Source organism: Hemicordylus capensis, chromosome 1 (assembly GCF_027244095.1).
Source record: "Hemicordylus capensis ecotype Gifberg chromosome 1, rHemCap1.1.pri, whole genome shotgun sequence".
NCBI lineage: Eukaryota > Metazoa > Chordata > Lepidosauria > Squamata > Cordylidae > Hemicordylus > Hemicordylus capensis.
This window is the reverse complement of record NC_069657.1, coordinates 211,155,919-211,178,980: the sequence shown is the minus strand read 5'-3', so window position 1 is coordinate 211,178,980 and position 23,062 is coordinate 211,155,919. Positions and strand designations below refer to the sequence as shown.

Sequence of the window (23,062 nt, the reverse complement as noted above, 5' to 3'; positions counted from 1 at the left end):
TAATAGTGGGACTATTCATTGATTGGTCCTAGCTGTGTTTATGACATCGCCTGAGATTATCTGAAGTGCAAAGGCCAAGTGTGGGTGAGGCCCTTCGCACTCCGGCACAGAGCTGTGAAGGTGGAGGGATGTAGCAGCCTGAGGACTGACTGTGCTGTGCACTTCAAAGGAAGGTTGGCCGTCCTGCATTGCATTGACTAGCAGATTCTTCTTCCTGCTGCAGTTGCTTTTAAGAATGTTAAAAAGCCTTCGTCAAAGACATTTTAGGGAAACCTCTCCCTACTTTGCCTTGCTAAATATTATAACAAAGGCCTCTCTGTAGTCTGGTTTGATTACTCTTTCCTGAACGTTAGTCGGCAAGTATTCCAGAGCCTTTGGAACTCTTTTGCAGAATGGAACAAAGAGAGAAAATTAAATGCCCACTAGGAATGTGCACAAACCTGTTTGGCAGTCTGTACACAGATCTCCGAGCACATTCGGAACACCCTCCCGGCACTTTAAAGAGACCCCCTCACGCCTCCCAGGTGTGCACGGAATCAGTTCTGTGCACACCCCTTATACCCACAAAGTGTAGTAAGTCTTTTAAAAGCAAATATTTTACACGAGCAGAATTTGTGAATGTTAGGATCAAAAAGGCGGACCTTTATGATGGGGCAGATCTGACAGTCTTGAAGGTCGAATTTAAGCAAATTAGGAAAGTGTGTAGCTTCCTTTGCGTTACAGTGCAGATGATTCAAATAAGGGCTTTAACACTGCATTCTCAGCCATTCCATTTCACAAGATGGGTATTAAATATTTATTTCTCTGTTCAAGCTCTTCAGTGAATTACTCTGTCTTCTGCAGAGTATGCACAGATTATGTGTAAAGTACGGATGTACTACGATTGATTACTCTTGAAATACACTAGAGATGTGCCTGAAGCATGGTTCAAGCACTTTGAAGGAAATTTAAAAAGGGAATTTTAAGAAAACACTGCCCCTTCCAGCTTCCTGCTGGGGCAGCCCATGTCCTAAAAAGCCCCATGCACCATCAACATGCACATGGCGTCCATGCATGCTCGGGCGCCATTTGCGTGGTCAGCAACACCATGCAGACCATGAAAATGGTGCATACGGGCACCATTGGCGTGCAGGACTTTTGGGAATATGCACTGCCCCAGCAGAAACCTGGAAAGAGTGGCAGAGAGCAGGTAAGCACCTGCTCTCCATTTCCTTAAAGTTCCCCTTTTAATTTCCCTCGAAGTGCTCGAATCACAGTTCGGGCACATCTCTAATACAGTACACACTCCGTGAAAGGATGCTATAATCTGCTGGTCTTGGGGCAAATGTTAGAGAAGGACTCTTGGCTGAAACATTAATTATTACTTGTTTTCTTTGGCAGTGCTTATTGACAAAGACCAGTCTCCAAAGTGGAAGCCAGCTACCCTAGAAGAAGTAACAGATGAGTTTTTGGACTCATGCTTTAAGTCTCTTGGAAGCAGTGACCTCAAGTTACATTAGATTTGGACTATCGCCAGCCTAACTCTGTCTTTATTTGTTTTGTTTATGAATGAATGCTCATGAATTCAGTAAACAAGAGAAGAACCTTCATTGAGTTGAAATGCTTATCACTATTATGTAACCAGGATTTACATTTTTGGAGACAAATATTGGCTTAGTAGGGAATTGCTGGAGCAGTGCCATCCAGGGGTTATTAGAGCTCAAGGATGGGAATTGAGTTATCATCTGTTTATTTCAGCAATTATACTTCTCCATATAAAATAAAAATATTGTTTTAATATAAAGATCCAGGTACTCATGGATCAACTAAAGTAAATGCTGTCTGCAAAGAAAACTTAACCACACTGGATGGATGAAGTGCTTTTGGGCAGTGGTGTAAAGGAGTGATTTAACTGATAGAAACAACTGTTGACTTCTTCATTCTGATTAATCAGGAGCTGGCTTGCAGGCAAGTGGGTTGTAAATATCAGGAGCTGGCTTGCAGGCAAGTGGATGGTAAATATGAGGCCTGTGAAAATGTGTGATAGTATATTTTATAAGGCCATCACTCAATTACAATATTAATTAATTGTATGATTGAACTATATAACTTTGCATAATAAAAATATAGTCAAAGAAAAAATGTTACTGGCTCGCATACAGTGCTGTGGAACATAGGCAGTTCAGCACTGACCACACTGTTGCAGAACAGGGCTGTTTGGCTGCAACTTAAAAATTGTGCAGTGCTACCTCCGTTATTTCCAGTGAAAATAGTATTTTGCCACTATGACTGCAGTTTGAAGTCATAGCAGAAGAGCTGTGTTCTGCCACAGCATGAGAGGTTTCACTATAATGTACTGTTTCTAGATGATGCACATGTATTGTAGTAGGCACCATCTTAGAAGAGGCATTCCCTTCTATGTGTGAGAGGCAATGCCGCATATAGGCTGCCTGTGGTTTTTATAAGTAGTTATATGAAAAATTAAACTTTCTCAAATTTGCTGCTGATTTACTTAGAGAAAGAAACATTGGTCTTATCATGAGGGGTTCTTTTTCAGGTATAGGGTGGTCATCCTCTTATGCTGGGTTATCAGCCTCTGCATGCTCCGAGACAAGGCCAATCAGATTTCAGGCAGGCTAAGTCACTGTGGATAGCTGTCAGTCAAATTCCCAGTTCTGGGAATGTCATGAAAAGCAAGGCTTAGAGAGCAAATTAGTCAGAACAACCAGCAATAGAAGAAAATGCCAAACGGAAAGTTATAGAGCAAACTAGAGTAACTTGGGAGTCAAGTCTGCCTCCCCAAACTCGCAATCTCCATGCCATCCATGGGCATGGGCATCCAATGCTTCGGATGATCTCCCTATACTTAAAAAAGAATCCTTCATAGTAAGACTGATTTTTCTTTTTCCAGGGTATAGGGAAGTTATGCTGGGATTTACCCTAGCTGTGATATGACCAGGAGGAAAGCAGATGGCCGAGACCACTTGCTGGAGAATGGTACGGCCTAGAGCCACCTGGGCCATATGAGAAAAAGGGATTTTATAATTTTAATGAATTCATTTATTTATCAGAAACACTTAATATACCACTTACTCCGAAGACTCCGGGCGGTGCACAAAAAAATGCAAACAAGGCAACATTAAAAATTACATTCTAAATTAAAAATGAAAGTGAATTTAAAAAAACCCAAAAAACAAATAGGTAAACTACAGGGCAAAAGCCTGGCAAAAAAGAAAAGTCTTCAACAGAGATTTGAAGATCAGTAAGAGAGAGGCTAAATGAATCTGGAGGGGAAGAGAGTTCCAAAAAAGTGGGGCAGCAAACGAAAAGGCCCTTTCATGGGTCTGAGAGCCCCGAAGCTCTCAGAAATAAGGGAACGACAAAAGGGCCATCTGAGATTATCTAACCGGACGAGATGTAACTGGATGGGAGAGGTGGGTCTGTAGGTAGACAGGCGCCAAGCCTGGAAGGCTTTGAAGGTCAAAGCCAGGACCTTAAATTGAACTCTGAAGCAAATAGGCAACCAGTGTAATGACTGCAGGAGAGGTATTATCCTGTCATATTTTCTGGCACCCATGAGTAGGCGAGCCGCTGCATTCTGGACCTGTTGTAGCTTCCCGATCATCCTCAAAGGTAACCCTAGATAGAGAGTGTTACAATAATCTAAGCGGGATATATCAAGGGCATGGATCACTGTCATTAATGCCTGCTGGTCAAGGTAAGGGTGTAATTGGAGAACCAGATGAAGCTGGGCAAAAGCACTTCTGGCCGCAGCCTCCACCTGCTGTTCAAGCAGGAGGCATGAGTCCAAAAAGACCCCCAAATCCCAAACAAGCTCCTTAGGGGGGCAGTGCCACCCCCATCTAAAACAAGGTTCACATCCAGCTGTTGCCCGGTACGAGGGCAGCATAAAAGTAATTCAGTCTTAGTGGAATTCAATCAGCTTGTTTTGGTTCATCTAGACCTTAACAGCTTCCAGGCATCGAGTAAGCACAGAAACAGCATCCCCAGAATGGTCTGGGATGGCGATATACAGCTGAGTACCTTCAGCGTATTGATGGAATCTCACCCCAAACTGGGAAATGACCTGACCCAGCAGCTTCAAATAGATGTTAAAAAGGACAGGGGCAAGAACTGAACCCCGGGGAACTCCATAAAGGAGTGGCCATGGGTCAGAGCACCTGTCCTCAATGCATACCGACTGGACACGCCCACTAAAGTAAGAACGGAACCACTTTAAGACAGTGCCCCCGATACCCAACCCATGCATGGAGTAAATGGATGAATGGGGAATGAATGAACAGAGTGACAGATGCCTTACAGATCTCTGAAACAGAAGCTTTGGCTGAGAAGGCTGCTGAAGTGGTGGATGCACTTTGCGTGGAGTGTGTCATGATCCCCGAAGGGATAGGAAGGTGCAGAGAATTGTAGGCCAATGCAATGGTAGCTCTGATCCACTTGGCCAAGGTAGTCTTGGAGGACTCTAAGGACGAGGGCTGGAAAGACATAAACAAGGGGAGGCGAGCTGGTCTTGTGATAGCAAGCATGAATTGTCCCCTTAGTTGCATATGAATGAGAGACTACATGTGTGAGCACTGTAAGATATTCCCCTTAAGGGATGGGGCCACTCTGGGAAGAGCATCTAGGTTCCAAGTTCCCTCCCTGGCATCTCCAAGATAGGGCTGAGTAGAGACTCCTGCTTGCAGCCTTAGAGAAGCCTCTGTCAATACTGAGCTAGATGGACCAGTGGTCTGACTCAGTATATGGCAGCTTTCTATGTTCCTAAGGCGTCAGACTGGCGAAAGGGCTTAGTACGTGTGATATAAATGCAGATCACCCTGTGAACATCCAAAGTGTGCTGCACTGCCTTCTTTGGATGAATCTGAGATGGACAGAAAGAAGGTAAAACCTTATTTAGGTCCCAGGAGGGGAAGCTATGAATTGGAGGAGGAATCATGTTGGAACCTCCTCTTAAGAAACATTGAATATGAGGATGAAGGCTGGTAGAACAGAAATGTCCAAAACAGAGGCCAGTGTGGAAGTCCCATGTTTTGAGGTACTAGGACAAAGTCCCATATCCAAACCGGACTGGAGGAATGACAAAACCTCTGGTATTCCAGCCGTGGAAGTTGTGTCTGCCCCGCCCCCCCAGCATGAGAAAGCTGCCCAGGATGTTTGATAGATCTGGGTAGTTGAGGCACGACAAGATGCAAGGATGGTATTCTAGACCTGAGCCGAATACCCCGCCAGCTAAGTGCTTGCACTCAATCTTCAAGCATAAAGATGTATCCACACTGGGTCCGGATGCGAAGAGGTCTTTGTGAGGAGGTAGTTGCCATGGAGGTTGGACAGATAGCTTCAGCAGGTCTGAAAATGGTAAACGAGGCCAATATGGCACCACTAGAACTAGCTCTGCCCGCTCCAACAGAAGCTTCCTGGTGAGCATGTGAATTATTGCAATCAGTGGAAAAGTGTATAGCAGACCAGGTGGCCAAGGTGAGATGAGGGCGCCGGTCTGTTCTGCCTGGTGACATTGAAACCTGGTATAAAAGTGGGGAAGTGGAGCATTGCAGGAAGACACAAACAAGTCCAGAATTGGACTCCCAACAGTGGCCATCATCTCTATAAATATCTCTGGATCCACATGGTCTATCCACTCCACGGGGTCTATCATCTGTCGGCTGAGCCAATCGGCCTGCAGGTTTGCTGAGATTGCTCTGCTAGAATGGACTGGAGGTGGCATTCCACCCAGGAAAAGAGAAGATTGGATTCCTTCATGAGTGTGCGGGACCTTGTGTCACCCTGATTGTTGATGTGTGACATTTTTCTCCCATTGTTGGTGTGGACTAAGACATGGAAGTTCTGTAGCAGAACGTGAAAGTGCAGGAGGGCTAGATGCAGAGTTCTCAGTTCTAACCAGCTGATGTTGTGTCTGAGTTTGGCTTATTCCCATCTGCTCTGTGTTTATTGATCCTGACAATGAACTCCCTACCCAGAGAGGCTTGCATTGGTGGTGACTACTATCCTGTTTGGGGATTTCAAAAGGAAGGTCCTCCTCCATGGCTGGAGAGAGCCACCAAAGGAATCCTGGACTTTGCGAGGGAGAGGGATCTGTTCCATAATAGCTTCCTGGAAGGTATGCCATTGCAGGATCCTGGAGTGCCATCATGCCTAATGGGTGCACTCAGTGTAGGCTATCATTGACCCCAGGATCTGGTCCAGAAGCATGAGGTCCACTCTGTGTCTGGAGAGAAGAGTGACATCAAGTGAGAGAGCATCTGTCTGCACTCCAATGGGAGAGACATGGTAGCATTCAGCATGTTGAAAAGCACACCCAGGTGTTGAAGGCATTGTGAAGGTTGAAGGTTGAAAGCTGATCATGAAACCATGTTCCTGAATGAGGTGGACGGTTTCCTGGACATTTTTGAGGACTTGGGACATCGATGATGAACGAATCAGGAGATTGTCCTTATACAGATGGGCATGAATGCCCTGGAGCTGGACATGAGCAATTAAGGCCACAATCAGCTTGGTAAAAATGCGGGGGGTTGGAAAAAGACCAAGGGCAAGGCCCTGTACTGGTAGTGGCGATGGTTGTAGGCAAATCTCAGGAACCTGCAAAACGAAGGATGAATGGCAACATGGAGGTAAGCTTTTGACAGCTCGATAGCAGCTAGAAAGTCCTTGGCCTAAACTGCCTGCTTTATTGATCTCAACGATTCAATCCAAAATGTTCTTTTCCGCATGAAGCAATTGACATGGTTTAATCTAAAACTGCCCTCCACAAACTGTCTTTCTTGGGTACCAAAAATAGCAAGGAATAGACACCTTGACATAACATATTGCCTAAATTTGTAACAGATGCTGAATGGCCTGATTCATAAGTGTCCTCTTCATTTGATCCCTAGATTTGGGAGTGGGCAAATAAAAATAGGAGGGAGGGGATATAAAGTCCATTGAATACCTGTCTCACAACACCTCTAGTACCCAGTGTCTGTGGTGCTGCTGAGCCAGGCTTCTGAAAAATGGAGAAGCCTGCCCTGCTCCAGAACTGAGTCACTGCTTACAATCTGGCTGTGTCGTGGAATGGGGTAAATGTTGGCCTTGCTGTTTCCAAGAGGCACCTCTGCCTTTTGTGTTCCAAGTTTGTCACCAGTTTGGCCTGAATTCAGCAGAGTGGTTGTCTCTGTACTGGTCGTCTCAAAATTGGTTGCCCGCAGTTTTGTTGAAGGCCATGTATGGAGGAAAGGAGACGAATAGGAAGAACCTCTGAACAGTCTATGAAAATCCTTACACTTCGAAGGCATAGCCTTTTTCTTTTCCTTAGTCTCAACCAATAAGGTTCTACAGATTCACTAAAAAAACCCTTAGCCCCCAGGAAGGGTGTAGCAGCCAGAGTAATTTTAGATTTAGAGTCTACATGCCAATTCTTCAACCAAAGTCACCTGCGCACCGCAACTCTGGAGGCCATAGCTTGGGGAAGCATGTTGTAAGCAATCTAAATTTGAACCTGTCATCAGAGCGGCTGCTTTGGCTAACTGGTTGATACCCTGGCGCAGTTTAGTGTTTTCTGGAGGGATATACTGCACCAGCTCTTTGGCCCAGAGAATGGAGGCTCTTGCAAAGACTTTGTCACCACTGCTCTGATCATGGTGGTGGAAGCATCGTGGACCTTTCTGAGAAGGTGGTCAGTCTTCTTGTCCTCAGGAGACTTGAGCTGTTTGGTCCCTTCTTGGTTCATTAATGCCCCCAATATGAGCTGGGCCAGAATTGCTAAAAGAAACATGACATTAGCAGTTAAATTACACAACTTCTTTGGAAAAGACAAAGCCGGCTTAGAGGAAAGCGGGGCACCCCATTCAGCCAACATAACATCCTTGAAAAGGGAAGGGCACAGTAGCTGCTGTGGATGGAAAAAACCTCCTGTTCCAACCCAGAGGTTGATTGGGAACTAGCCATCTTAGTTAAGTCCTTGTTGGCCTTTTTAGCCTTTGATAAAAGAATTTCAAAATCAGCAGTGGTAAAAAAAAATGAGGAATTATGCTCAAGGATAGCTTGTTCATCTGAAAATTCGCCACCTTCTTTGCCAAATTGGGAGGATAATAATCTGAAGAATCACAGGGTGTGAAGCTGTGCCTATTGGAGCTGTGCCTGTTGGAGGCACTGGGTGTGGCAGAGCCGCAGGTGTCATTGGACCAGGAATCTGTTACTGGTGGAGGCTGCAGCTTAGGAACTGTTGCCAGCCGCTTAGGAACCCTAGTATCCGAGGAGGAGGATGGGGACGAGGGAGATGCTGCCCTCCTCTTATGGGCCAACCTTCTTCTGGTTCTACCTTCTCCTCTCACCTATAGGGATAGCTTTTCTGGATGGACTAGTTTCAGGGGAGGATGAAAAGGAGAAGCGAGGACAATGTTTAGGAGGCAGGGGAGAAAGGTCAGGAGCAGAGGGCAAGGCAGGCATGGATGGAGGAGCAGAAGGACCCAGCAAGGCAGGAGGCAATGGGGCAGGGACCGATGGAGCAGGGAACATCACGGGAGAAACAACCACCATACACTGCCTGATGATGAAATCCTGCAGCCATTTGGAAACATCCGCTGGAATGGCAGGCGCCTGCGAAGGATCAACTGGTGCCACTGGGACCCGTGGTGGCTCTTGAGTGGGCACCATGAGTACAGGCAGGATCGGGACTCCTGGAGGAGTGGGCATTGTGGAAGCTGGCAGGATTGGCTTTGCAATTCAGGCAACACAAACTAGAGACTGCCTGTATGACCGTATCAGGGGCTAGCAAGCTAGACCCCTGATCTTGTGACTGTGAGTGAGGCTCAGATCCCCCTCCAAGTGGGACTGGGGTACAAGGCGCTGCTGCCTCAGCTGCACCTCAAATCGTGACTGGCTACAGAGGGACCAGTAAAATGGTGGGCGATTAAGGTGGGAAGTGGTGAGACGTATGTTGTTCACAAACTGCCTAAATGAGTATACGCTTGCTTAGCTGCACCCCCAAGGGGGAAAGCTTAATTCTTTTTTTCTTTGGAGGATCAGCCTCCTTAATATGCTTAGTCTTCTTTGCCACTTTTTAATGTGGCTTTAAAGTAACCGTGGGATAAACCACTGGAGCAGAAGAGCCTGCCCGCTTGGGCTGAACAGAGACTGCTTGCTCATGCTGAGGGGAAGCCGAGCGTGGTCTTTATAGAGCAAAGTGGGGCTTCTTGGAGGGATCTCTGCCCCTAGCCTTGGCAAGTTTCCATCAGAAACAGAACCCACCAGCATGTCTCCCATTTGTGAAGCATCCATAGCAGGAGGAACGAGAAAGCCCAACAAAAAGCTAACAGAAAACCAAGGTTAATAGCCAAAGTTCCAAATTTTAAAAACAGAAGAAAAAACAATTTTGAGTCTTTAGAAAATTAAATGACTCCCTGGCACACAGGAGAAAAAGAGAGCAGGAAGGGAAAAGACTAACCTGAAAAGCTTTTAAATGTAGATAAGCAGGAGCTCTTTTCCAAACAGAGCAAGACAGGACTGGAACAGGACTCTGACTGAGCTATCCACAGCAGACTTGGACTAGCCCACAGGGCATATTCCCAGTGCGCCCCACCCACAGGCCACCCCTGCACCCCAACTCCCACCCTTAATTACCCAGTCTGCTCAAAACCTGGCGCCCTCCCCACATACATTCCACCGCCCTCTCAGTGCCCCCAGTCCGGCCCTGATCCACAGTGACTAAAGGAGTGTGCCGTCAAGTCGATTTCAACTCCTGACACCCACAGAACCCTGTGGGTTTTTTTAGTAGAATACAAGAGGGGTTTACCATTGCCTCTGCCTGCGCAGTATGAGATGATGCTTTTTAGCATTTTCCTATATTGTTGCTGCCCGATATAGTACCAGCGGGGATTCAAACTGGCAACCTTCTGCTTGTTAGTCAAGCATTTCCCCGCTGCGCCACTTAAGGTGACATTCCACAGTGACTAGCCTGCCTGAAATCTGATTGGCCCTGTCTCGGAGCATGCAGAGGCTGATAACCCAACATAAGCAATGACCTCTTTATACCCTGGGAAAAATTTGAATTGCTCAATAGGGTTCTCAGTTGCTTAATCTAACCAGTTGTGCAACTATATCTTGCAGCCCTAATTTTGAGGGAATTGTATGTGTTTCTCTTTCTCACATGCAACTCTCTCACAAACATGCGTTAATGCTTGCATGCACTTGTGCTCTCTTGCTCTCTGCCTTTGATCTCAGTCGTAACAGTACTGCTGACTCTTCTGACTCTTCATTCATGTTTGTGACTGCAGTTAAGTGCCTTAACAGCTTGTCCAAATACTTTTTTACATGGCTGCTTGTATAGAAATTGATTTAATGAAAGGAAAGGAAAATGAAAGGTATGTAATAGAACTTGATTGTGTGGCCTTCTAAGGATAGTTTCAGTATTATGCTTCCATGTAGTAGGGGTGTGCATGGAACTGCAGAGCTGTGGTCCAGCACTGTGGGGTGGGTTCCTTTAAGGGTGGGGAGGGTTTACTTACTCCTCCCGCCGCTTGCCCCCCTCCAGCACGCGTATTTACTGTAATAATTGGGGCGGCAGGATACTTCCCTGCCACCCTTTGTCCCTCTGCAATGCCGCCTTAAAACTCACAGCACCGAGCCGGCCTCTGCTCCGGCGCCTCTCCTCCCGGCGGCTCCCCCATCCTGAGCCGCCGCCAAGCAGCCACTGAGTGAGAGAACAGCTCCGCCAGGGAGGACACGCCAACATGCCGCGGCGCCCAGTCCACCCTCACTTCCGGCTTCCATGCGACTTCCCACAGAGTGGCAGAATGAAGGCAGCCACTCTGTGGGAAGTCGCATGGAAGCCGGAAGTGAGGGTAGACTGGGCGCCGCGGCGTGTCCTCCCTGGCGGAGCTGTTCTCTCACTCAGTGGCTGCTGGGCGGCGGCTCAGGATGGGGGAGCCGCCGGGAGGAGAGGCGCCGGAGTGGAGGCCAGCTCGGTGCTGTGAGTTTTAAGGCGGCATTGCATTGGAGTTTTAAGGCGGCATTGCATTGGAGTTTTAAGGCGGCATTGCATTGGAGTTTTAAGGCGGCATTGCATTGGAGTTTTAAGGCAGCATTGCATTGGAGTTTTAAGGCGGCATTGCAGAGGGACAAGGGGCGGCAGGGAAGTATCCTGCCGCCCCAATTATTACAGTAAATACGCGCACTGGAGGGGGGCAAGCGGCGGGAGGGGTAAGTAAACCCTCCCCGTCCTTAAAGGAACCCCCTCCACCCGGACTGGCCAGGTCCGAACCGGTCCGGACGCCTTTACAATGGCTTCCGGACCGGTCCGGACCCATCCCTACCATGTAGCAATTGACATGGGGGCCTTAGTTCCCAAAAGCCATCTGGTAAGTAGTGTTCGACAGAAGTGATCATGCCAGTCCACCTGAATTCAACAACTTGTTTCAGAAGAGCAGTCATTTTAAACTGTTGGAAGTACCCCACTTCACCTCATACAGCAACTGTAAAGTTAACTTATATTTGAGCTTGTTTCTTTCACATTTTAGGAAGACCTAGAAGTGGATCTCGAGTGCAGCTTGTGGCTGGTACAGTTCTCAGTAGCCACCAATAGGATAAGGCAGAGGCTATGTAGTGTGGGACACAGGATCTTGCCCCCATGCCAAACCCTAAGATCAGCAGTGGGCAGGATTAGCCCTTATCCTTGTAGTAATTCTGAGTGCATGCTTCAATTCACTCATATGAGTGGTGGTGGGGAGATAAAGGACTGCATTTAGGAATGTTATCCTGAAGGGAGAACTGTCCTGCCATCTCTGATGGTGGGTGGCCTGACTTCCAGTAAGAACCTGGGACTGAAGGAATTTACAATGCAAACAAAAGGTCTGTGCATGCACACATACACCCTCCCTGCACTCCACACACAGCCCTTCTCTTTACACCTACTCTGCCTTATCATAATGACAGAAACTTAAACTAGAGATGTGCAAACTGATTCATGGTCCAATTGATTCAACTCGAATCTGGGCAATTCGAGTGATTTGACCTTGAATCGAATCATGCTTGAGGATGCTTACTAGATTTGAAGTTGAATCAAATCACCTGTGATTCGAGCTTGGATTGATTTGGTGATTTGAGCCTCTATTTTGTCCCCAGTGATCTTCCATTTTGCTTTCTCCAAGCTTCTGCTATCACAGCCAGGGTGAATTTTTAGGAATTTTAATGTGTGGATTCTCAGTTGTGAAATGACTTATCAGGGAATCCCTATGAAGAAGTAATTTCACAACCAAGAATCCACAACACAGAATTCCTAAAAATTAACCCCTTTGCCCCATTCCTTTAGGGGTTGGGTGGCAGTTGGCACCCATAGGACCCTGCCACCCAATCCACTTTGGTGCCTCCTAAGCACTTAAAAATTTGGCTGAGTAGATTCAAATTCGAATTGAAGGGCATTAGATTCAAGCTAAAATCAAATCAGGCTGATTCGATTTGAACTCAAATGACAAAAATTGATTCGTGCACATGCCTAATTTAAACATCATCTTCTTTCTTGCAGATGCAACAATGCCCTGGAACCAGATTCTATTGATTTAGTTATAGCAGTCAATGAAAATTTGCTTAGCACAACTGGTCATGGATTTTTATTCTGTATGTTGCACAACTGACACCTGATATGCTTTTTATAGTTAGACAGGTCAAACCACTGTTACTCTCCAACTTGTTTCCATGGCAATAGATAATGTCACAATTTCAGAATTTAGATGTCTCAGAAGCAAGGTAAGTAGAAAATCAGAAGGAAGTCAATTAAAAAAAAAATGAGTTCAGTAATAGTTAATGAGAAGCATTCTGAAATGACAATGCAGATATACACAAAAGCAACCACCTGTAGCACGATATTCCAGTCAGAGATTTAAGAATTATAAGTTAATTTCTCCTAACTTTTGATAATTGGGATTTAAAAACACACAAAATCAATCCTTACTTTGTACACATTTCTGTTCGAAAGATTAGGGAGTTATCCCTCTCTGCGGTGTATAACATGTGAAAGACTGTGGTAGTGAATGGTTTGCTTAGCTCTACTGGAGTGTAGAAATTTTACGGTTGTCCTTGTGAGTATTTTGTCACCATTATCATAACTGCCTTGCTTTCTACATCAACTGCCATGGTTCTTGTTTAAGGCTTTTCACCTCTATGAATGTTCTGTACACTGTGGTATAGAACACTATGCATATCCTACACTTGGAACAGCCCCTCTCTCAATTTCCCCAAGTCAGCTCACTTCTTTATAACAACTGAATAATCTCACTGCCACCGTCGCCAATCATTTAGTCTTGCCACTTGCATCCCTCTTGGCAACTAATTTAGCTGGTGGGTGAAGCTCCCTGCCCCACACCTTCTTGCCACCCCTGGCTGGCAAGAGTAGGCACTTGTCTCCTCCTTGGGACACTGGAGCAAGGATCCAGTAGATAATGCAAATTATTTGCTCACCATTTCCCAGCTTGGAAAAAATAAAAGGATGCACTTTTTCATATTTCAAAGACAATTATGTATTTTATGTATATAAAATGTCTATTAGCTGTCCTGAATCCTTTTTGAATTTGGTGGTATTTGAATAAATACTCTTCCTATTTATGAGAATCCTGAAGGGTTAAAGGGCCTTCCCAGCAGACATCTCAGCCAAAACACTTAACAGTTGTTGACCCCCGCAACATGTCTTATCAAATCCGTATGTCATTCTTCCTTCAAGGAGCTGAAAGCAGCATATAGACAGTTCCCATTTTATCCAAGGCCATGATTGAGCTTTAAGGGGAAGTAGTGGTGTTGGCTGCTAAGTTAGACCTTAAAATAGCGACATCCTACCAACTCTGTTGGTTGTTAGCAGGATGGAACCTAGCAGGTACAGCTTCACACTTGTATACTGTTCAATACTTATCCACTCTGTTGTACTAAATGCTATACAAGTAGTATAGAGATGCTTAAAAGCACACACTTTTTGCTAAAAGCAAAATGACACTCTCACACTACTGCAACCATCTTGGTTTTCAGATCTCATTTTAAGCTATTTGATCGTATTTTAGGCGCAGTACCCAAATTTAAGTTAAAAGAAAGTCTCCAAAGGTGACAATGTCTTCCCTGCATGCTTCCACAAACATTTATCAACACCACTTTGCCTGTTCTTACCTCATTCTGTTCCTTCTTTAAAAAGAAGCCAGGCCAAACCATTAATGTTCTTAAGTGTATTTGTTTTCCAGGTAAAAACACAAAAGTATGAAATTGTTTTATTCAAACACAGCTGCAAGTGATTGAAACACAACAGTCATTTGGGTAGAAAGAAAACATCACACATACTGTAAAAATATAATGTGCTATAGTTCAGGGTACAGCTCCTTCCTTTTGCTGCTGAAATATCACACTTCAAGTTGCTGCAGACGACGCTGTAAAGCATGACAATTTAGTCATTTTCCTGATTTTTTTTTAAAGGTCAAAAATGTGCAAGTCTTGTTAATTCTGTTCCATATAGTACAAAATAGATGTTTATAAAACACTGACTGCACTATAGCTTTGATAAAGCCTAACCAAGAGCCATTCTAGCATTCAAAACATGTCATTTAATTTATGCTAGGATCACTTGAGTGGCAAATTGTGTAGAGATGGTATGCATTTAGAAATACTAAGCAATCAATCTGGTGTTTCAGCCCCAGAGAAGTCCAGCTTCTTTCCCGCTGCTACTCCAGTGCTCTTGAGACAGAGTGGACAGATGCAGTGTGCCTGCTTCTTAGTACTGATGAAGAAAGGACTGCTCCTGTCAAATGCAGCTAGAGCAGCCCTCTGCTATTTAGCAGGAGATTCCGCTCCAATTCAAGGGAACTGTGCAGGAGTTGGGAGAGGTGGCTTCCATTTCTCATGGCTGTTTTCTGCGACAATGTGACACAGCAGAATAAAATGGCAACCCTGCTTCGGAAATCATTCCTGCTAGTTTTTCCACTTCAGTACTGAGAATGTACTGCAGAGTATAGAAGTGGTATTGCATGTGAAGTGTACAGTTGGCCTAAGAACAACTTGTGGGAATTCTTTTTCACCAATTACTCAGGTTGACAGAATAGCTATGAGCACGGTTCTTGCATCTGTAGTCATGATTTTCCTATAGGTCTTCTATTTGAACTTATTCTCCAGTCACAATCATACTGAAGACACAAGAAGCACTTTCAGTTAGACTGCTTGCCATTTGACTATCTTATCTTTCTAATTCTGCCTTCGGTCTGCTGCATTTTCCTTATTCTCTCATATATAGTGCTTTTAAGTATGGCACCATCTGCTGTTCCTCTTTGATTTCGGACTATTATTTATAGTCTAGACAAAAGCTCTTTGAGGAAAAAGACGAGAGCAGTTATTTTTATTGTGCTGTCATGTCACTAACAAACAAGGAAACAGATTGGAATGGTTTTTAATAACACCCAAGAACTTGCAATATCAGTTGAGTAATTTCACTGTAATTGGTTCTCTCAACTGTTGAGCATTCAGAGGTTTCCCCCCTGAAGTTATGTCATTTCCCATGCATCAACAAGTCTTTGGTCTGAAGTTAGTACTTCTGTGCTTAACTGAACAAAGTTGCAAGCAACTGGCCTCACTACATCAGATATGTTCAGAGAGGAAGTTCTGGTGGTGGTATGAATCTTTACCACAGTCCAAGCCCAAATTTAAGCATTTATCTCCCATTTATTTGAACGGGCAAGTATAGCTCACGCTTACCTTTCTCATATTGAAACAAAAGAGGCTTAAGAATACCAAACTTTGGAGAGATTGCACTCTGTGACACCACCCTCGCTTCTATGAGTTGGTAATTCATATGCTCAGCAGAACATTTAACCACCATAGCAAATACAATTATAACCTTGTTTATATAAAAACATTTTTCAACTATACCTGTTTTGCAGCAGATTTTTAAAAAATCATGAGCACCTAAGTTTTGTTCTTGTGCAACTTTAGTGCTGCTGTCAGGACTGAACAAGATTGATCAGTGCACTGAATTACATGCTCATCCTAGAACCATTTGATGCTACTGTGATTCTATGAAACATTTCTAGTAAAGGCAAGGTATTACATTACCTTAAGTCAAGGCTAGCTGCATCTGTACAAGTGGTGTCTTTTTAAACTCACAGCCGCTGTTGTATGAACTTTGCTTTATTTGCACTAGCACCAAAACACGAGCTGTCTGACAGAAGAGCCAAGTAGTTCATGGCTTGTAATTCAGGGCTCATCACTTTCTATGAAGGGGATATCACTGTATTTGCTTTCCGTAATTGCCCATTGCTTCACAGCTTGATCCAGGATCTCGAGAGAGAGGCGGTGAGCAAAGTCCAGGACCACAGTACTTGCTGAAGAAGGCATCCCAGATTTTGCCTGAGTATGGGAAGATTTATCTACGTTATGTCCACTATTGTATCCATCAACTTCTCTGCTTCCATCATCTAAAATGGTATGTGGAAAGGGGCTTTTTGATTTAATACATCCCATTGTACAACCGCAGTAAGAGTTTGATTTACTCTGCCGTGAAAAATTGTCCTTTTAGAGAGGTTCAGAATGCCACTTTCTTGCAGGCAGAGGTAAGAGTAGCCTGTCTCTGCCAGTATCTGTGAAGAGAACATTTTATATTGCAGAGCTGAGATACTTGTCTTTAGCAATTTATCAGCAAACTGTTCTGCACATACCAAAACAGTTGTATAAGAAATGCATTTGCTAGTAGAAACTTAGTAAAAATATTGGCCAACATGAAAGTCCCCAACGGACAAGTTAGGCAATATCTAGCTTATCCTTTTAATTTCAATGGCACTTTCAGTAATGTTCCTCATGCCAGCCATTGTAATCTGTTTTCTGTACAGGCCTTCAACATCTGAAGTTTATTTTCATAGTTGTCACATATGACATAATTCTGTTAACTAGGTGATTGTTACTTACATGTCCCATTTACTCACCAGAGTTTTTCAACAGGCCTAGATCTTCTGAGTTCCAACTTTTAGCATACTTTTTATGAACTGCACTTAGCAATAACATTTATAAATTCTTCAGCTAACCAGGAGCAGCTTTAGATGCTCAACAAATAGGGAAACAAGAGGCATATTTGAACCTCTTGTTTCCCTATTTGTCCTCTTGGGGGAAGGACACACAAGCCCCCATCATTTGCATAGGGCACAGAAATAGGAATAATCACCAGCTCACACACCCTATTTTGTGAATGTCCAAACATGTTAAGCTAAGGCATAGAAGAATCCAAGCAGTTGGAGTAGTAACCCTTCTTGACCACCGGCATTAAGCTAATCTTATTCTAGATTTAAAAACAGATTAAACAAGTTTCTCCTGGATACACAGAAACTACTACAATTGCTCTATGGAATAGTATTATGGATTTTTATATCTCCAATACATCTTCTGATCATTAACCTAAATTAGCAGCAAGTTAACAGCTATTAGTGCTTGTATTCCTGGTCACATCTTTAACCTAAAAAAGTCTCTCTTGCCTCGTTACTTTTTGAGGCTGTTCTCATGCATAGACTAACCCAGGCTAGCGAAGCCCAGCCTCAGTTAGGCTGTGCACGAGAACTGCTGAGATTGGGCCTAACTCTTAGCCAGGGCTAAGGGCCTGAGTGAACCCTTAACCCAGGCTCTGGGATCATGTGCTCACTCAGGCTATGTTTAACCCCAGCAGACACAGAGATGAGTGCCTAGAGTGCCCATCTCTAGGGATGTGCACGAACCAGTCTGCAGGCCATGTTAGAGGCCAAAGTTTGCAAGTGGCCCGGTCCGGCGGTTCGACGCCGGGGGTAGAGAGTCGCTTTAAGGGCAGGGGGGGGTTGTACTGTAACTTCTGTGCATGCGGGCGCTGCGTGTGTGTGGAAGTTAATTCCGCTTTTCGCAGCCAACAAGGGGGCAGGGGCGGCAGGGAGGACTGCTGCCGCCCGAAAAATTTCACTGAAAAATTGAGCGCTGGAGGGGGGAAAGCGGCAGGGAGGGGTAAGTACAACCCCCCCGCCCTTAAAGCGACAGCCCCTGGTGTTGGACCGCACCTCCGCGGTCCGTGCACATCCCTACCCATCTCCTGGGGGAATCCCCCAATTTATTGTGCGATGCAGAGGTTGAGACACGTCATCTCAGCTTCCAGAGCTCCGCGTTGCAGGCATGCAGCGCAGATAATCTGGGAGCACGTTCCACGCTCCCAACAACACTGGAGCAGTCGACTGCGGTGGGGGTGGGGAGGTGAGTTAAGCTAGCCTCCCCCCGCCACCTGCCTGGTCATGTGAACAACCTCATTCTGAAGCAGACAACAGTTTTCATAGCCACTAGTTAGGATTAATTTCTTCTTGTACAGAGCACTTTGCACATACAGTGGTCCCTCGACTTACAAACTACTCGACATAAGTATTTTTCGAGTTACAAATGGCAGTTTTAGATCCGGTTTTAGATGCGTTTTTTTCGACTTACAAATTTTTAGATGGGGTTTCCTCGACTTACAAATTTTACATGCGGTTTCCTTGACTTGCCTGCCTGTTTACTGCCTGTTTATTCTTGAAAAGAAATGTTCCTGTGCAGTTTGCAAGCCTTACTGGGGGTCTGGGTCTTTTTTCTAGGCTCCGGAACGCATTAATCCGTTCCCAATGCATTCCTATGGGAAACCGCTTTTCGACTTACGAATGTGCATTCGGAACGGATTAATTTCGTAAGTAGAGGGACCACTGTACTAAGTTATAATACTTAGTATATCAACTGCTTTGAGACCTGGGTTTGGTAGTATAAAAGTGTGTTAAATTTAAAAAATAAATTAAATTAAATGACCCAATACTGCCCATTCTGCTGATTACAGACTAAATGTTTCTGAAAATAAAGCCTACTGGATAAAGTAATGCCAAAAATATTAACTCAAACTCATGGCTGATCATCTGTTGCAGCAATGGTACCTTGGGGCACCACTGGTGGGTGGAGGATAGAAGAGCTCACTAGGCTACTGGCAAAGAATAATGGAAACTGTAGCTTTGATAGGGGAAAAATTGAAGGGTGGGGGGAGAATGAATTTCAGATTATATGATAAATCAACAGGCAGATCCTACATCCAGGCACATTCTTTAGAAATAAAAACTCAGTAAAAAGCTTCAGAACCTTTGCTCTACCAATAGGGATGTGCCCTATTGGTTCAAAGTACAGTTTGAGGGAAATTTAAAATGGAACTTTACGTGCTCTCCGCTGCCCCTCCCAGCTTCCTGCTGGGAATGTGTCCCCAAAAGCCCCGTATGCCATCAGCACGCACATGGCATCCATGCATGTTCCCTTTTTAATTTCCCTCAAAGTGCTCGAACCGTGCTTTGGGCACGCTCCTATCTACCAATTGTACTCATCGCTTCCTTTGCCTCCTCCATTTAGTTTTGAATTAGTTGAATGGTTTACTTGGGCATCCATGCTGGTTTTTGTGGGACAAATATCAAAGGACTGGCTAATGTTTTTCTTGAGTACTAAGTCTCACAGAAACAGTTCACTACATTTTAGAAACAGAATTTGAATCTAAAATAGCCTATACTAGGGATTCTCAACGTTCAGTCCTCAGATGACATTGGACTTCAACTCCCATAATCCCCAACCAAAGGCCACTGGGACTGGGGATTATGGGAGCTGAAGTCCAATAACACCTGGGCACCAAACGTTGAGAATCCTTGGTCTATACAACACTGATATGGATGTGTGAAGCAGAATTATGTAAAGCCTATGAAGTTTTGATAAAATGTTGAGTAAAATACTGTGCAAAGCAACAGGTGGTAGGAGCCCTGCCTGTTCTGTTGTGCATGTGTAAACACACTGGAAGAGTTGTGCTGCAGGGCAGGTCTGCTGTGATGTAAAATTGCACTAATGGATACCCATTATTTCCAACAGATTCCCTATTACACAACTGTGTTTTCACAACTTTATGCTGCAGCAGAGCTGCCCGCATGGTGCAACTCTACCAACACTGTTCACATGTGCACAGCAGCACAGGCAGGGCTCCTATCACCTATGTTTTGTTCAGTATGTCATCCAGTATTATATTAGGTACATCAGGTCTGCACAACATAAGGCCCGGCGGCTGGATTCAGCCTGCAGGGACTAATGTACTGGCCCCCAGGTATCCTGCAGCAACACAGGAGCTGGAAATTGCCTTATCGCACAATCCTATGCATGTTTTCTCAGAAATGTGTTCGATGGTGTACCCAGTGAGGCTTACTCCCATGTAAGCATGCCTAGGATTGCAGCCTGAAAGCACCAGCAATTTAGGGAGAGGAGAGGACTTATTTATTTATTTGATTTGTATACCGCCCTTCCAAAATGGCATTTGTTTGGAGCTGGCATGCACTCCAGGGGATCCACTGACTGGGAAGGGACAGGACCCATTTTCTGGCCACTATCCTTGGTGAAAACAATGGCTCTTTTGACAAGGAGAATAGATCCACAAGTAACTAGTAATATTTTTAATTTTAATGTAATAGCATGCTAAAAATTAACCTTGACCCCTGCATGCCAAGTTGTGGATGGTTCTGGCCCACCAGGGCGGTACACAGTGGTGCTATGGCTGTGCAGTGCATATACAAACCTGTTCTGGTCATCAACATAGCAATAGCAATAGCACTTACATTTATATACCGCCTTATAGCCGGAGCTATCTAAGCGGTTTACAATGATTTAGCATATTGCCCCCAACATTCTGGGTACTCATTTTACCGACCTCGGAAGGATGGAAGGCTGAGTCAACCCTGAGCCCCTGGTCAGGATCAAACTTGTAGCCTTCTGGTTACAGGGCGGCAGTTTTACCACTGCGCCACCAGGGGCACAAGTCTTCAAAAACCAAGCTCACACTTAATCCTCATTTATACTACCCCAAGGGTGAAAAAGCATTACTTGTATTAAGTCGTACCAGTTCAGAAGCTGGGGCTTAAGCAACTATGAGATCTTGACACTTGAAGCAGAAGCATCAAGAGTGGTGTGGCTATCTTAAATTCAACATGTTTGTCTACTGAAATGCATTCTTCAAGCTTAGTAAAACTTACAACCATGACTGAAAGGGAAGAGGTAAAAAGCTTCCTCCAACTGTTTTCCACCATGTTCCCACAGAGGACTCCAGGAAAGGGAGGGCAGAGGTGGTTTATCTCTAGGGGCTCCTCTGCCACTCGGTTGACCCTCCTGCCTCTATGTATCCAGGGCCAAAGGCTAACAGGTAACCCTCTGCTGTTAGCCATATCCACGCTGAGCTCTACCACTCAGCTTCTTCATACTTGTTGAGAAATCAAAGCAGTTTGCTTTGCTTTCTTGTCCTTCCCTAGAATAGTATAAATAGAAGTAATAATGAGCAACCACTGCTCTTGATAAGAGGTTGAAAGAGCTGAGCTCACTTGCATAAGTAAAGCAGAGGCTGATATGAAACAGATTTATATTTGATTATTTACAGGCATTAATTTAGTAGAGGAAAGAATGTGGGGATTAAAACAATTGCCTCGTTTAGAATTTTGGGGAAAGGATAACTGGGGATTCTGGCACTACTGTAGCCCTTCGAGAGGAGGAAAAAGGATTCCATTACCAGAGCCCATACTAATCTCTGTATCAGGGCTCTCATAAAATGTGCAACGACAGGTTGCTTACCTGTAACTTGGGTTCTTCTAGTGGTCATCTGTGCTCTTACATGAATGAGTTTCTGTGCAGGCACAAAGCCCATTCGTGTAAAGCACAGAGACTGCAGTTCTTCACATACATTCCAGCCTTAAGTTCCCATGATTTACAAAGAAACGAACTTCACATTGTGTTTAGATCAGGGTCACAAACAAGTGCCTTTCAGATCAGCTTATTCAGAATGTGCAACACTCATTCAAGTAGAATGCTTAGACATGTAAGTGCTGGACTCAGCAAAGAAGCTCTCAACATAAGGACAAAAAGCTTTCAAAGACATACACTGTAGTTGCAAATACTTTTACCCTCAAGGCAATAAAACAGTTTTATTCTAGAAACCCAGTATTTTTTTAAATCTAGAATTTGTGGTTGCAGTAGTAAAGAAAGCCCAGAAAGAGGAACTGCACTGTGTACTCCTAAAACATGCTTCCCAAATGCAGCCACAAGAAGTTACTGGGGCCACAAAACGGACCCTGTTCCAGGTACCACAAACAGCTCCCAAGTGAGTTGTGAGCTAACAAAGGGCAGAAGCTAGAAGCAGTAACACAGAGGCAATAAACCAGCAAATGGGTGCAGGGATACTTTCAGAAGTTTTTATGAAACTGAATGAGCAACTAAGGAGTGCCACAAAAGTTACCAAGAGTCCAGCATTTTGAGCAAACCTTCTCAGTACATTTTCACAAAAGTGTATCTTCCAAATAGTGGCTGACAGGATATGCAATGCTAACGGTGATGTGAGGGTGTTGTGGGGCCGCTGCTGGGGAGGACACCAGTTGTGCAACCAGTATTACCATAGTTTCTCCCATTGTGAATGAGAAGAACTACAGTAATGCAGCTTGTGCAACCAGCATCCTCCTCAGGATCATTGCTGCTTCCATGTCCACAGAAGCAGTGTCACATATCATATTATGCAGGTGTCATTAAGAGCTGAAGCATTCCAATGGTCTCTTGGTCCTGTCCTTGTTTAACCTTTGTTAAAGGCCCAAACCTCTTGTTGTTGTAAGCCCTTGCAATTATTTATATATTTAATTCAAAGTATTTATACCCCACCACTCTAGTACGCTACTGCTTGGGGCAGCTCACAAGATAATAAAAATATACAATGTAAAATAAGACTAATAAAGTTAACCAAATTTAAATTTAACAAGTTAAAAGACCAAGCTAAACCCATATTTAAAATTACAATTTTAACTGTAAATTGCATTGATATTCCTAAACCTCTTCTTGATTGTAAAAATATTGTATGTATAAATTGCTTTGCTCTGTATTAAGGAAGCTGATAGGATCAAAAAGTTGATGGTTTCTGTTCATGAGTTTCAGTTTGAGGGTAATGTGATATATTGGTTTGATTTTGGAGGGAAAGGGAGGTTTGATTTTATTGGTTGCATTTTAAAAAATAGAAGGAACAAGTTACAATGATTGGGTGGCTTTA

General features: G+C 44.4%; 1 protein-coding gene and 1 long non-coding RNA gene across 8 annotated transcripts in view; one reads left to right on the top strand and one right to left on the bottom strand.

Moving 5' to 3' along the window:
• HIBCH (3-hydroxyisobutyryl-CoA hydrolase) overlaps positions 1 to 2,126 on the top strand; it is a 73,322-nt gene extending 71,196 nt beyond the window's left edge. For 6 of the 7 annotated variants that reach the window (XM_053273304.1, XM_053273338.1, XM_053273324.1 and 3 more), the window contains one exon: positions 1,381 to 2,126. In XM_053273304.1, the coding sequence (XP_053129279.1) occupies positions 1,381 to 1,499 (119 nt within the window). In that variant the 3' untranslated portion in view covers positions 1,500 to 2,126. The remainder of the gene's footprint in view (positions 1 to 1,380) is intronic. The other variant, XR_008311570.1, reaches the window with a different exon arrangement.
• A 10,455-nt stretch (positions 2,127 to 12,581) lies between these two features.
• Positions 12,582 to 16,205, bottom strand: LOC128335185 (uncharacterized). Its single transcript, XR_008311535.1, has 2 exons — positions 16,063 to 16,205; positions 12,582 to 14,390 (listed from the first exon to the last, which is right to left on the bottom strand). It is a non-coding gene; the product is annotated as an uncharacterized LOC128335185 (long non-coding RNA).
• Between the last annotated feature and the right edge of the window lie 6,857 nt (positions 16,206 to 23,062).